Source organism: Esox lucius, chromosome 3 (genome assembly GCF_011004845.1).
Source record: "Esox lucius isolate fEsoLuc1 chromosome 3, fEsoLuc1.pri, whole genome shotgun sequence".
NCBI classification, from domain to species: domain Eukaryota; kingdom Metazoa; phylum Chordata; class Actinopteri; order Esociformes; family Esocidae; genus Esox; species Esox lucius.
The window spans coordinates 25,043,505-25,059,411 of NC_047571.1; the positions used below are offsets into that span (position 1 = coordinate 25,043,505).

Consider the following 15,907-nt stretch of genomic DNA (forward strand, 5'->3'; position numbering starts at 1 on the left):
CAAACTGTAACTGGTAATGCCTAAACCTAAAAGTAATCCACATTTTAACACGTTGCCAAATTGTAGGTTATATCCTAAACCTAACCCCTAAGCCGGCAATTACACGTTTCTTTAGTGGGGACCTGCCCAAGAAATGTGTGGGGACTGATTTTTAGATCTGACAATTTATGTGGGGACTTTGGGTCCCCTGAAGACCTGGATCACTCTCTCTTTCAGATAATGCAGTATAATATGCTTCTAAAATTAACAACAGCAATAGAATCCAGGAAAACAGTCATTCCCTGTCAACTTTTGTTGCTGGAGGCTTTAAACTTCCATTGGTCCTTCCTCTCCCTCGTCCCAGAACCATACATGGGTTTGGCTGAGTTGATACTCCAAATGGATAGGCAGTCTTAGGACCTAGGGCAATGTGCCCCAGAGAAGAGGATCAAGAGGGATGGATGGGCGTTGTCCTGAACAAACAGAGGGAATATCTAATTGCATCCTCTTTGTGTCGTCTCTCCTCATCTCCTTCTCAAAACCTATTGGGGGACAATGTAAAAGGGAAAGGACTTCTGGCATTCTCATCCAGGTTTTTTTTTTAAAATGGAGATGAGGTGAGAAAACATGAGAAGTACGCGTTAGAGATCTTCCTATACACTTATGTGCTAGTTTTACAAGACCCACGGTAGATGGATTGTCAACTGACACTTCCAGTTGCACAACTTTAAAAGAGAACTCTATTTCCCCCTGAGGAGAAAACAAATATTTGAGAGAGCTTCACAGGGGTGGAACAGTGAAGAATGAGGAAATGTTGACTTCTCTGCTGCAACAGACTGTTTAAAGACTAGTGGTTAGGAATACATTCAGTAATGTTTGTTTGGTCAGTAAACGGCCAGCTATGCACTCTGACGCTTACTTAGAGCATCTGAGGTCCTGGAACCGAATTAAGGATTGGTTGGGAATACTGGACCTTCCTGTTCCAAATTACAGCCTTTCAACAACCACGGGTTTAAAGTTGCTGTTTAAATAAGAATAACATGGGAAATCTGAGTGTCTTGTCTTATGGACATCAAACATTCTTCTTGTGCATGTGGTGTCACATTGACCTCAGCTCTACTGGCAGAACTGTTATTTTCTTTGTTGCTATAATTGTACTTCACTAGACTACATTGCCTGGGGTACTGAGTCAGGTGGAGGAGGTTCACACCGGACCCACTTCCTGAATCACAGAAACAAAGCACTGAGTGGTAGTGCTCCACATGGGAGTGTTTGTGGAGAAACGGAACAGAAGATAAGAACAGTCTCACTCACTTCTTCTATGGATATGAAGCAGGAGCCCTCAAAAATGTTATAAGCCTTGAGCTGAGATCTTGCTTGTCATTTAAAGTAAAACCTTTGGATAGACTCAAGTCGCTGTGTTTTGTACTTAGGGGTTTCAAAAAAATTAAACAAATCCCTGTCATTCCTTTTTGAAAGCTTAAAGGTAATTGAGTAGTGGATGTGAGTGAACGTGCAAACTGCCTTCTCCGCGAGCAATTCTTCCATAAATATAGAAAACAAGAATAATTGAATCATGCGGGTTGCGACTTGGATGCAATGCTTGCAAGATACACTGACGGTCAATCAGAGTCAAAGAAATCAGTCAGTGGCCTCATTATCTTTTCTTCGGTGGGTAATTTGAGAACCTCCAAAGAGACAAAGTGAGTATGACAGAACACCACGTTCAGAACTAGAGCACCGGGCACTGTTGTTTAATCCCCATTGGACCTCCCTAATGAGGCTAGCAGGGAAAAAATAAGCAGGTTAATTAGCTAAATCTGCTCTGCAAATTAAGTGTCGGGCCTAAACCAGTGGTGGCTGGCACATATTCAACAATCCTGGAGGGGACGAGGAGAGACTAATCTGCATATCTCAGACAGGTTATTGATAACCGGGTGAACCCACTCGGAATGACAGGCAAATGGGATATGGAACTGGAATTCTGAGGGTGGCACTGGGATGGCCTGCAGAGAGACAGACGATTCTGTGAAGTTCCAGATGGGAATACCAGGACCCCTGCTACACCATACACAGCAATCCCCGATTCTACGTTGCTGATGCACTGATACCAATGCACACACCCAGCGTTGTGGAGGTCTTACCAGAGGTGTCGCTGGGATCACAGGACATTCGGTGCATGCCTATTCAAAACAGGGTTTTGAATATACATGCTAGAAGAACATTTCGAAGTGCATGCTAGTGGCATGTACGCAAACACTGTCATAACGTGCCCTTATGAGGCTTCGCACCAGCGGCTAAACTCCAGTCATGTCAAGCACCCAGGCCAGTCAAACACATAATTCTCCTATTTCCATTTATAGTTTTTTTTGTTTTATGTTACATTCAGAAAATACCTAGGCTTCTTTTAGAGTTAAACCCCTCAGTCACGACAAACAAAAGAAATAAACACATAAATATGAAAAACACACATTTAGAAAAGCAGTCACGTTGAAAATAAAAAGGTCATTTATCAAATATTTGAATTGTCACCAAAACATCCAGCTCAGGGTTATTTTGCAAAGCATTCCACGAGGCAGCAAAAGGCAGTTTTACCTGTCTCTGGCTGAGCCCACGGTATCTCTAGCCAGTCTTTAGAGTGCATTTAATAACTGCTGAAATTGCATTTCATATCTGAGGTAAGCATTACAGCATTATAAACAAATGTCCCCCAACGTCTGGCCCTTCTGAAAGACACAGTCCCAGTTAACTGAAATCTATAAAAAACATTGAGGATTAAAGTTTACACCAGTAATCAAACGCAAAACTCCATAATAGACTGTGTCCAGGGACTTCAGTGCTGGTTTCAGAGTGTTTACTGACTGGTTACTGACTAAGGCATGCATATACAGCACTTTTTGGAAGCCATGTCCAATCTCCAAGGACATTATAAAAATGACAACAGATTCAGTGAGTATTTTGACCACAGTGTGGAAATGTAATGAAAATCACAGAAGCCTAAAGTTTTTAAGTGTACTGGCCTTTAAAAAAGACAATACGTGGACGTCAAAATCACCATCAGCGTTTGGTCTCAATCGCCAGGGCCGGAATGTTTCGAGCAATCCCAACAGAGGGGTCAATACAGCATATGCACAGTGTTCAGGACACGCAGGGTTTACATCCACACAGAGATGAGACATGCATAAGATGCAGAATGGCCTGTGGAAAATTTTCCTCTCACAGCAAAAAACTAAAAGCCCGCCCCAAACATGTCACTGTGCTGTCTTCAGAGCCTCCGGGAGTGCCACAGCAATCACGGGATCCAGTTTGATCTAACAACGACAGCGAATCGCTGGTCACGTGTGAGCTAGCGTTTCCATGGAGATGCACCAGCTGAACGGTAATCCGTCCTTGTTTAATGCGCTGCAGAAAAAAAGGGGGAGGTGTGTGTGAGATCTCTCCGCTGTATCTAAAGCTGCAGAACACACACACACTCTCCCCCTCCCCCCACCAACTGATAGCAAATTTGCAATCATGCACATCAACACAGAGCCACTAGGAGATTTGTAATTTATGTTGATTTTTTTTTTATTAAAATGTGTTCATGACTAGAGTTACACTTAATGTTATTTCACTGACCCACAATCAGTTATGATTTTTTTTTAATATCAGCAATGGGGAAACTGCAGCATTTACTTTCCTTTAGAAGAGGAGATGAACATGATTAATAAATGGGAGGAATTTTATCGTGCCTCGTTAAATTCATTTTAGGATTTCTATACAATCTTGTAACAAAAAAACATTTGTGTTTCTTTACCTCAAGAAATCCAGAGCTTTGACAGACTAGCATCATTCAAATTGTAGAGAGAGAGAAACCTGATTGGCTGAGAAACAGAGTGGGCGGTTAAATGGAGCCAATGCCAAGCTCATTTTCTTTCCCAACCCCTTTAGCTTATGAATATTCAGTTAATCTTCCCGCTTGCTAGTCAAGAGAGAAATTCCACATTGCAATTTGACCCTGCAAGGCGCATGCTTTCAAAAGCCATTATCCACAGTTATTAACTACCCTGAAGAGTTATCTTGCTAACGCTTGGTACAGGTATGTGAATAGAACACAATGGATGAGGTGAATATGCAAATAAGAACATAAAGTACAGACCTTACAAGATGATGGCCTGTTTTTACAAAATGCATTTCTATCATTTGTGCCATTCCACCTTCCTGAACAGACCCTAGAGCCTTGTGAAATGCACACAACCTGTAAATCATCCTACTTCGCTCCCATCTTGTCTTTCATCTTTAGGAACGTGCCCTACTTTGTCTGCAGATTTGTAGCTTGAAAGACAATAAAAATGTATGTTTCAAATGGTTGATGCTACTAGCCAGTTAATAGTAGCGATTTCTAACTAAGCACTCAAACAATGATCTCTTTAAGGGGGTGAAAAACAAAACAAAATCAATCAGGAGTCAATAAAGCAACAATTAGATCTCATTATGAATACTGATGTTACTGAAAACTTAAGTAGCTTACAGCTACACAGATAAAGTTGTTTATGAGTGCAATGTTCCAATGGAAATGCATGTACTTCAGCTGTACTAAAATGTTTCGAGTATCCTCATGAGAGAAAAGCTTTAAGACAGTGCCCTCCACTAATATTGGCACCGTTGGTAAATATATGAGCTAAATGGGCTGATTGTTTTTGCTCTTGGTCTTTCTTTCAAAAATATTCACAAAAATCTTATCTTTAATTAAAAACAAATGTGAGGAATTAACATACATGTACCACAATTATTGGCACAGTGGAAATTCTTATGAATTTAATTTAACTGAATTATATTCCCATTCATGTTTTACATTAAGTTCACCTGAGTACTTAGGAGCACAAGTGGTAAGCCATGATGTTCTGTTTCACTGGGTATAAATATGAGGTGACACACAAGCTAAATTCCTATAGTCATTCGTCACTGTGAGAAAGACCTGAGAATACAGTTGTGTGACATCAGGTTCTTGAGCCTCACAAATCAGCAAATGGCTATAAAAAGAGCTCAACGATTACATTTGTCCATTTCCACTATCAGGGCAATAATTAAGAAGTTTAAAGCAACTGAAAATGTTAAGAATCAGCCTGGAGGATGTCTGTCTATGGGTCGAGTGGCCAAAGGATCACAGTTGGAGAACTGCAGACGTTAGTTGGGTCTTAGGGTCAGAAAGTGTCAAAACTACGACCAGACGCCATCTACATAAGCACATGTTGTTTGAGAGGGTTGTAGTAAAAAGCCTCTGCTGTCATCAAACTCAAGACCCTACAGTTTGCAAAATGTTACTGGAGCTTTCGATGGGACCAGGTTCTATGGTCAGATAAGAGCAAAAGGGAGCCTTTTGGAAACAAGAGGTGGGTTTGGTGTAGACAAAGATGGCAACGACGGAAAAGTAGCGCATCCCCACTGAGGTATGGTGGTGGATCATTAATGTTGTGAGGCTGTTTTTGTTCCAAAGGCCCTGGAGAGCTTGTTAGGATATATGGTATCATGGAAACCATCAAAGACCAGCAAATATTAAATCCAAACCTGACTGCCTCTGCCAGAAAGCGGACCACGGTTGGATCTTACGGCAGGACAATGGTCCAAAGCGCACCTCAAAAATCAAACCTTTTTCACTGACAGACTCAAGGTTTTGCCATGGCCATCCCAGTCACCGGACCTAAATCCCATAGAAAAACTGTGGGATGAGCTGAAGAGGAGAGTCCACAAGGGTGGATGTCAAAATCTGGAGAGATTCTGTATGGAGGAATGGTCTCAGATACAACATGTAACAACTAGGGATGGCAAGGTAAGAGAACTCAGAGCTGTCATCTTAAAAACAATTCTCAAATGTGTGCTAAGAATACATTACATTTAATTGTATTAAAAGGTTAGACTTCTGAATATTTTGAATGAAAGTTACTTAATGTCCACTGCCAGTTTTGCTCATATTTACCTAAGGTGCCAAAAGCAGAGGGCACTGAATAAGGGATTAACTTTGATACTTAAATTATAAATACAGTTGTGCTCCAAAAACACAAATGTTTATTTATCCAAACCCAATTGGAATGCTTTAGGATTAACAGAGTAATGAGGACCTCCAGAGTCAAGCAGAAGAGACCATATACACAATGTTTACATTAAGGTCAACTGTAAATTGAATACAAGAATGATTATATTTGGGTACGTTCAGCTGTAACATTTCATAACACAGGATGTTATTTTTCCACCATAAGACACTTCATTTCACACAGTCATAACACAGGAGGATCCCATTAACTCATATATATAAAAAAAAAAAGCGAGTGTTACAGAATACAAATGTAAAACTGCAAGTGATTTAGTGTCCTTGAGTCATTTCTACTCAAACCAGTGTCAGTTTCCCAAAAGCTACCAAGTATAGATCTAGAATCTGGTCTCCTTGTCCATGTGTGTTACAGTCTTCTAAAAGGCAAAACAAGATCGTAAATCAGCACTCCTACTCTCAACGGGGCCAAGAGCTAGACACTGTGTAACAAAGTTGGTTCTCAACACCAGTCCTTTCAGTCATCCTTCGTGCTGGCCCATTACAACTCCAGTTCAATCTGGTTTCAATGTATCAGTTTTTCATTCAATTTGAATACAAAGTAAAACCAGGCAACTATCTGAAACATGATATCAAACGTGACACAGGCCAATTGGACATAACAGCCTTCAATGTGTGAATAACTCTGTAGAAACTGTATACACAGCCATCTTCCAGGACGAGGGTTGAGAAGCACAGTGTCGTTGAGGAACATGAAATTGATGAAACCGAAAGTTCGGAATGCACAATTCAGAGATGCTTCCTTTTACTTCCGCATCGATAAACTGAAAGAGAAGAGAAAAAGGGTAAATGAAACAGTAGACCTAGTACATCTTAACAGACAAAGCAGCACACGATGATACACAAGACCACATTCCTGAGATACATTGTGACTTTAGCGCCTTTCTCCTCCTCTCCATGTGTTTTGACTCCCCATTTTGGATCACGCCATGCCTCGTTGCAGCAGCTCCCAGTGGGCGGGTGGGATAGTCAATCAGGAGACGTGTTCTCCTCGGCACGTCAAGCAAAGACGTTCTGCTTCTCGTCACGTCACACGCTCAACCGGGAGGTTCCCATCGAAAGCAAAGCGCTCGGAGGAAAACTCGCTCCCCAGCCAGCACCACAAAGACTCGGAGGCACAACGAGGTAAGGCGACCCGGTGAAACACCTCACCACCCACCCTGGACGTTGACGAGCCCCGGGCACTAACGTTCCGCTACCATCAAGATTTAAACTCCTGATCACAGCGACACAGCTGTACCGTTTATCAAAGTGCCAATCTTTCTTGTGGATGTCATCTATTCAAATCTCTTTACCATTTGGTAAGAAATGTAATTACCCAACCCACGCACCCTATGTTCAAGCTTCGCCATTGTCCTCCTCGTCCCCAGGGCCCGCCTCCTTGATATCAGGGGCCTGGTCTGCTCCCGACCCAAATGTCCCTGGAACGGCGACCATCTCGGGGATCTTCAACACTTGTTCCTTCTCAAACTCTGGAACAATGGTCTCTGGGGTTGTTAATTGTTCCTCAAACTCTGGAAGAGTCCCTGGAACAGCCATGCTAACAATTTCTGCGCTCTTCAAGTCTTGTTCTTCCCCAAACTCTGGAACGGTCATCTCAAGGGTCGTCAATTCTCTCTCAATCTCTGGCAAATCTGTGGGGACCATCTGAGGGCTCGACCAGCCTACATCTCCCAACCTGTTTAGACTGTTGGGGCATTTAAAGCAGGCCTTGACAGTAATCTCTACCGCTGGCTCACCTTCGCTGTTGGTTGCACTTATCTTAACATACTTGTTTATAATATTTCCATTTCCAATACTACCCTTTTATATTTTTCATGCACAGACTATGCTAATAATAGTTTAAATAATTCTGGTTTGTGTTAAAAAACATAGATAGTCAGCATTAGCCTCTTATTGGACTAAGACCAAGAAGTCCCATCCAGTTTCACACGTTTATTTGGGTGCCTAATGAACAGAACCAATGTAAACAGGAACAATTTGGGGGGGGAAACAAAAGGAAACATACTTGCTGAAGTTGTTGCTGGTGTCCTGGAGGTTCAGGACCAGGTTGTCTGCACTCAGGTAAACCTTGTTCTGTGATGTCGCCACCTAAAGGATGAGGAGTAGTCAGCTGACAAACTATGGGAGTGCTTACATCAAATCGCAGCTCAAAGCTTTGCTGAGGGCTCTATCCCATACATTACTAACCAATAGCTTTAAAGTCCTATTTATTGAATTAACACGGCATCTATGAGACAGACTTAAAAAGGTACAATCATGTACCACATGTATTTGATTGAGAATGTAAATAAGCACGCTAATTCAGAAACATTCTCCCCTCAGGCTCAAATGGTGCACTTTCGCCCAATCGTTTAACAGGGCCTGCATTCGATCTGCGTGACACACGTCATTCATGAGTCTGCGTAGTCCATCTGTGCAACACGCGTCACGTGAGCAGACAGGCATGCGTTGTCTGTGTAATGTGCATCACAAATGTCACAACAGCCCTGCTTTCTTAAATCAGAACTTTGTCTTTGGCCCTTGCAATGTTCAGCCTGATTTTGTGGCAGAAACATTTGAAGATACTCATGTATGGTTAGTCTAGAGCCCCTCCCTTCACCCAGAACACCTGTCTTCTATGAGCAAGTCCTCCTCATGACACCCCATAATTAGCCAAATGCACCATTTAATTCAGACATTCTATTTTCAAAGAGCTCTAACACAAAAAGGGCATATCATGTTCACAATTCCAACCTGGTGGAAAGACTTTAATACAAACACCAACCAGAGAAACATCAGGACACTATTAAGTGTCCCTTTTAACTAATCTGTTTAGAAACAGGGGCCACCCTTTCCACCTGTATGTACGGGATGCCCTTCAGCTTAAACGCTACATCAATAGGGCATTATCCCAGACAGATGTCCAGGAGACAGTAAATCCCATTGTTAATCTTGTTCAAACGCAAATGCTTAGGGCAAGAAAAAGTGATAGTGCGCCATCTAGTAGGGCAAGGAAAATCACTGCTACGGCCATGTTTTACTAAACTTCCTTGTTTGAGGGAATCCCAACTAACAAATTACAAGGCATAATAATGTTTCCACCAAATAGCCTCCACTAAATGTACCTGGTCCGATTAGGGAAGGGCAGAATGGAATATACATTGCTACAGTATTGAAACCATGATTAACTAACTAGATATCCTTACCGTCTTCGCAATGTTCTGAGCAGCTCTGATCTTTCGGAGTTTCAGGTAGCCAGGGTTCTTTGTCACAGCTCGGCCCAACTGTCGTTACACAAACAAGAACAGGCAAAACGGTTAATGTCGACAATCTTGGTTCCACTATATAACTTAGGATATAGCCTCGAGGAAGTCCCTGGCAGTGACAGACTTGAGAGCAAGTATCAAGATATTGATGCAGTGTCTACAAAAACTCCCTGGTAGTGTGGGAATCTAGGATTTATATGCACATTTTATAAAAGACAGGTAGATCAAATTGAAATCTGATGGATTAAGGTGAGAAGTGAAATTGGAAGCACTGTATGCCAACTGCTAAATAATGGACATAGTTATATGCATAACTCAATAATAGGACTTTAAGTGACAGACTGGCTGGCATTCCTCCACAGACCGGTAGTGGTCTGCAGACTGGGGTTTGAGAAACGGCCTCCACCCTTCTATAATGCAGCTAAGACCATAATCACATCATTAAGGTGATAGTGAAGTTACGGATGCGTTACTGGTGAAGACAACCATGTTCAACATTCCCTATGCATGATAAAGTCAATGATGAAATATAAAGAATCCGAGTGATTTGGGACCAGCTGTTCCTTACCAACATGCCTGTCAAGGCTGTCCCCGCAGATACTGTAACACTGCCTCACACTAGGTGTTAGCCCAACAAATTACCTCAGCCCTCTAAGGCAGAATCAATATGGTATAGGCTATTCTACTACACTTATCAGCACCTTTCAAATATACAGATGTACTAAGGTCAGGAAGAGATTTTAGGACGGGGTAAAGCAGCGGGTTTGTTTGACTGCTGCATTCCTACCCAGAGCTCACCATTTTAGCAGCTTCAGCCTCTCCTTCAGCCTGGATGATCTTCTGCCGCTGGTCCTGCAGGGCTTTTTCCACATAGAAGAAGGCCCTCTGCGCCTCCTGCTGGGCTGAGATGCAGGAAGAGATGGTCACATTACCAACACGGGTGTCGGCAGGGTTTCAGCTCAAACGTTCATTGGGACTGCTTTTTGGATCGTGCTTCGCGGCGTCAGGCCCGGGACACCGTGGAGTCACTGAATTCTGCACTGCATCTCAGAACTCTAAAAGGAGTGTGTCAGGCCATCTGAGACGAAGTACATGTGGGTAACGCAGCAACACTGACCCAAAACACACAAACTAGCCGGTCAGAACAGCCAAAAGCAATGATAAAAAGTACTATTGGTATGGCCTAATGTCACAGATTTAAAGCAGCTGTGTATGGATGACTGTGCCAGATTCACTCTACAGCAACATGAAACCATCAACAACTACAGGAGGGGTTTGGATGCAGTCAATGCAGCTAAAAAAAAAGGTGTCACCTTTTCACCAAAAAGCATTTGGAATTGCATAACTTTTTTAAAATTAATTAAATATAATAATTGTTGTCCGTTCAAATAGGTTCCCTTTATTTGGAATATTGTTTTGGTTGACGATCAGAGAACACACTGAAAACGTCCAAAACATCTGAGAAAAATCTAAAAGGGGACCAACACTGTCATGGCACTAATATGGTATCACTGTTGGACTGACGGACCACCCCTTGTTAAATAGCATAGTGGTTAGAGACCATTAGGGCCTGCATTCGAATCTCGTTACGCTCAAAGCAAATTATGCATTAGGATTTATTCCAGAGACAAAAACTGAGCTGGCTACAATCTTCAGTAGCGGCATTATAGCAGGCCTAAAACAAAACTTCACGGTTATATTGCGACTATTTCTGGTGGATTTTCAAAGTAAGCATCCGTGCATGATTCCAAATAAAAAGGCTAGATATATAGGCTTGATAAAAACCACTTGGCCAGTAAAAGAGGGGTTTCCACAATTATCTAATCTTTTCACTTGACGAAAAAGTCAGTTATCATCGCCTACATTGATAGTTATTGTATCAATGTAATTCACAAATGAAAAAAAGGTTTTTGTGCCGTGAAATAGCTTTGTCTGTGTTAAGCTCATATGCAGTCTCACCTAGCAAATGCTCAAATCTTATGACTGTTCCAAGTAGTAAGTTAATAGACACTAGTAAGCATATTACTGGCTAATAAACTGTTAAAACAGCCAGTTGCAAAAGCCACACATTTCATAGATGCCATTTGTGGTGGAGGTAAACTTAAATGTTAGGCAGTTTAACACAATGCTTAATGGTGTCTAGTGAAATATTCAAACTTGGCATGATGTTAATGATTGACAATATGATCTAATGTCGAGATGCTAAACAGGGCACACATATAGCACCGTGGTGTAGTGTTTAAAGACACAGCCCACTCAAGTGGGAGACCCAGCATTACAGGGCAACAACATTTATCACTTAATTGTGGGCCGGCTGAACTAGGCTTGCCTGGTTCCTTTTATGGTTCTTTGTTGTTTAGGTTTACAACAAAATTGCTTCCCCCACAAAAGAATCCCCCAGTCCATTCCATTCAAATCAGACAGGAACGTGTTCAATTCCTATATTTAGCATTTCAAACCCGACTGTAGCAACATTGTCCCTATACACTGCACTGATTCAGACCAGTGCCCGTAGGTGTCTGGTGAAAAGCAGTGCACTGCATTTGGAATTACCAGTGTGCTTCCTCACCAACTTGCTTGGCCTCCACGGCGGCTGTGTACTCCTTGCTGAAGCTCAGCTCTGTGATGGCCACATCATCCAGGATGATGTTGAAATCCTTTGCCCGTTCAAATAGCTCCCGTCGAATCATGAGGGACACCTGAAGACAAAAGAAACATTTCAATCATTAAAAAAAGGAGACATTCCTCCCCCCCCCCCCAGCATCCCCCAAAACCATCCGCCTGTATACCTGAGCTCTCTGCGTGATGAGCTGTGAGGCGTTGAACTTGGCCACCACGCTCTTCAGCACCTCATTGACGATGGATGGCAGCACCCTTTCATCGTAGTCTTTGCCTAGCTGCTGGTACATGGCAGGCAAGTTGGAGGCCACAGGACGAGACAGCACACGCAGGGCGATGTTCACCATCTGCAGGTCTGTACCAGGACAACACCAGTCAACAAACGAATCCCAGAGCAGATTAACTGAAAAATCTGTCCCGCCTTTCAGCAATTAACCCTAATTGGTCACGGGATGCCATAAAGGCTGAACGCATGTTACATGTATTGCCATTTTGATAAATATTATCTGGGAGGGGTCTCAGGATGGATGAGAGACACACATGTTAAATAGTTCTAATACAGTCATATCAGTAAGAGAGAACACATCAAAAATATGAAGTCACCTTTGCTTCCTGTTAAGGAGGATATCTTCCTTGGTCTCGCCCGTATGTCATAGATGATTGGGTACTGGAACCATGGTATCCTGTCAATGAGAACATGGATTAAGATATAGTGGTTAAGAACATTGGGCCAGCAAACCAAAAGGTTACTCACTAATCCCTGAGCTGACAATGTCAAAGAAAATCTGTTCCAGGGCCCTTGAGCAAGGTACTTCCTAATTGCTCTGGATAAGAGTGTCTACTAATCGGCAAAAATAATGACAAAAAAAAAGTTATAAATACGTAACACAGCCTTGCTTAAAGAGTCCAAAGATAACGTGTCTCCCATTGTTAGCAACCAGAAAGCATTAAAATGTTCAGCATAGACAACACTGGAAGTCCAACCCTATTGAGCCAAATAAACAAAAGGTCAAAATGTCAGCAACAAGGATGAACACCTACCTAAAGTGGAGGCCCTCAGCAAGCACCGTGTCCATCTGCATCCCACCAATCCTGTTGAAGATGATGGCCCTCTGTCCACCTTCCACTAACAAAGAGGGAACAACACATTCAAATCTGTTGCATCACAGTCCAGAGCAGGGGTCAGAAATGAGAGCTACTTTAAGAAATGCTCTTACAAATTAGTAGTGTATATGTGATGACATAACTCCTTGATTGTTATGTAGCTGAAACCAATGTAGTATTAATGTTAGATTTTCTTTCCATTGGGGAAGAACATCATTAATCAATCAGCACTTGGTGGATGCAAACAAACTGCTTTGATACAATAAAATACTCTAAGTTAACACGTAATCCAAACTGCATTCCGTAGCGAATAGCTTTAAGATGTATTTTTCCTCGATTGGTGTGTCATAATTTCCTGCTGGGTTACTACCAGCTCTGCTTTGTGGGGGGGTTGGTAGATAGCATATCAGCTCATCACCCTCTACTGACACCTAGTAATATTTCCACCCCCTTCTCAACTGAACGCAAAGTGTTTTTACACTACTACCCAGCAAGTCCACCCACTCACCAATATTGGCACCAGAGTTAGTAGATCCATACAGAACAGTTGGACAACTGCTGCTTCAAGATTAATCTGTTGAAGTTCTGTGGTGAGGCAGATAACACTGCACACGGAGGTCCTTTTATGGATTGCGCACATGCTAGAGCGGGAAAACATGCTAGAAATAATTTTGCCAGTGTGTTTCTGTTAGTGACGTAACAGAAGTGGGATTATTTGAAGACCCCTGTTAGCTTTGTTTTGAGATATAACAGCAGAACAAGTGAAAACTGCATGTACTTCAGGATTGTTCTGCAAGCAACTCAAACTGTGAGCTACTAGTAGCGTCTCCAGTGTTGTTTTGGTCATTCCTATGTCAGGAAAAGCTGTGGTTGCAACAAACAATTGGATTTGATAACTGGGCACTGCTCTGAAGCAAATGACCCCTTCTTCCATAACCATCTATCAATTAAGAAAACCAGCACAGGATATGACATGCTCTAACAAAATGGCAAGGTGTCTATACTGTACTCCTACACAGAAATAGTTCAGTAGCTAACTTCTAGAGGTGGTCCATTAATAATAAAAAATGTACTGCCATGCATGTAAAAGGTAATATATGGTTTGTCAGCAAACAAATACAAGCATTGAAGTGTGAGGATTAACTTTGTTTCTAATAATGCAGGTACCAAAATGTGCATTCAGGTCATCTCCGTTGCATTCCTCTTGGGCACAAACAGTGTGTTGTAAAGAACAAACACTGGGTGCCAACTTTTAATAGTGTAAGAACAGCTTTGATGCCCGAGGCTCTATAGGAAACCAACCATACCGAGATCACACAGAAGCCATCCAGCCTACAAATGGCCCATGGTGGTGATACTCCGTTGAAGCCTGCTTACACCATAGCCTTCTAGCCTACAAATGCCCCCTAGTGGTGATACTACACACTAACAGCTCACACCAAATTGTTCAAGTTAACGACCACCCCCTTGTGGTTATACTACATAACAGACTGCTTTACACCAAAGCCCATGTCACATGGCAATTTCTAAAGTGAAGGATGTTTTTTTTCCTATTTTATTTTTCCTTTGTTTATGCATGTACCTTTTTGTCATCTTCGTTATTCCTGTTTATACTATAGATAAAAAAACACCCAACCGTGCTTTCTATGTAAAAAGTTCTGTGTTGCCAATATGCCCGTTTGAAACACTTGAAAAGGTATCACCTTGGCCAACATTTTCAATTGATTTCCATATTACTCTACAAATTGAATCCTCATCATTTGTTGACACCCAGCGAATAAGACACTGCAAACAACAGACATTACAGCTCATCATGTACCTGTGTATGTGGCTTCCTTGACTGCATAGGCAAGTGCTCCTGCTCCTATAAGCAGCTTTAGCCCCAGACCTGCACCCCTTGGACCAGAGCCCATCCTGTCAGAATAGGCCTTGAACTGCCCTAGCAAACCCTATAAACACGGGAAGACAACGAGGAAAAAACAACTTTAGCTCAAACAGTGACAATTCACAGGACTTCCCGAGATCATTAAATAATAAAAGACGTTATCTAGTACCAATATCTTCACTGACATCTTTGCCACCGGTAACCTACAAATGCATTCAGTGATTGAGAACATGTGCACTTAAATCACAAAAGAAGGGGGTGTGGACTAGTGGATGAGGCTTGTCCGCGTACCATTAGTAAAATAACAACACGTGACATTTGTTACGGAGAAATATTTATGCCTGGTTAACATAATGTATAACAACATTTATAAAACAATATTTAACTTCAGTTTATCTCACTGTATATAGATTTTTATTTATGAACATAGACAACTTGGTTGGTCTCACGCCTTCCATTCTGACTACTGCATGATGTGTAATAACACAATACATAAGGAATCATACTGCACTGATATTATTAGCTGAAGAAATTATTTAAATGTATCTACCACAATTACATCAGAAAGTTAACTTACAGCGCGATTTTTTTCAGCCATGCTGCTGTCTTCTAGAAAACGTACTAACTGAAATCAACTCCAAGGTCGCGTGTGATGAAAGAAACACTTCCTGTAGGCGGTGCATCATGGGAAATGTAGGCTATATTTAGTTACATATTTATTTATGTAGTTTATTTTTAAGCAATGCTGAACAGCAATGCTGAACGGCAAGCAGAGGCTTAAATTGCAAACATTCTAGTATTATGCCGATCCAGTATGTTGGATTGATGTTAGACGTAAACATGAAAATAAAATGTGAATACAGCAATACCAGTAATGAAATCTTCAGATTGATTTGTTGGTAGACAGCTACACTATATTTTACACATTCCTCACACAGATCTAGGGCAGCCGGGTTGCGGTAAATTATGCATGGTGTAGATTAGCAA

General features: G+C 41.8%; 1 protein-coding gene across 3 annotated transcripts; it reads right to left on the bottom strand.

The window, feature by feature from the left end:
- Positions 1–5,984: 5,984 nt before the first annotated feature.
- Positions 5,985–15,585, bottom strand: phb2a (prohibitin 2a). Of its 3 annotated transcripts, none has more exons than XM_010892173.3 (11): positions 15,498–15,585; positions 14,855–14,984; positions 12,973–13,057; positions 12,535–12,614; positions 12,102–12,286; positions 11,882–12,011; positions 10,111–10,214; positions 9,253–9,330; positions 8,073–8,155; positions 7,396–7,751; positions 5,985–6,828 (listed from the first exon to the last, which is right to left on the bottom strand). In XM_010892173.3, the coding sequence occupies exons 1-10, from the start codon at positions 15,516–15,518 to the stop codon at positions 7,403–7,405; spliced, it is 1,245 nt and encodes a 414-aa protein (XP_010890475.1). In that variant the 5' UTR covers positions 15,519–15,585; the 3' UTR covers positions 5,985–6,828; positions 7,396–7,402. The 3 variants fall into 3 exon arrangements, with proteins under 3 accessions (XP_010890475.1, XP_019901150.1, XP_010890481.1); XM_020045591.2 differs by lacking the exon at positions 15,498–15,585 and adding an exon at positions 15,090–15,197; XM_010892179.4 differs by lacking the exons at positions 7,396–7,751; positions 15,498–15,585 and adding an exon at positions 15,090–15,196.
- Between the last annotated feature and the right edge of the window lie 322 nt (positions 15,586–15,907).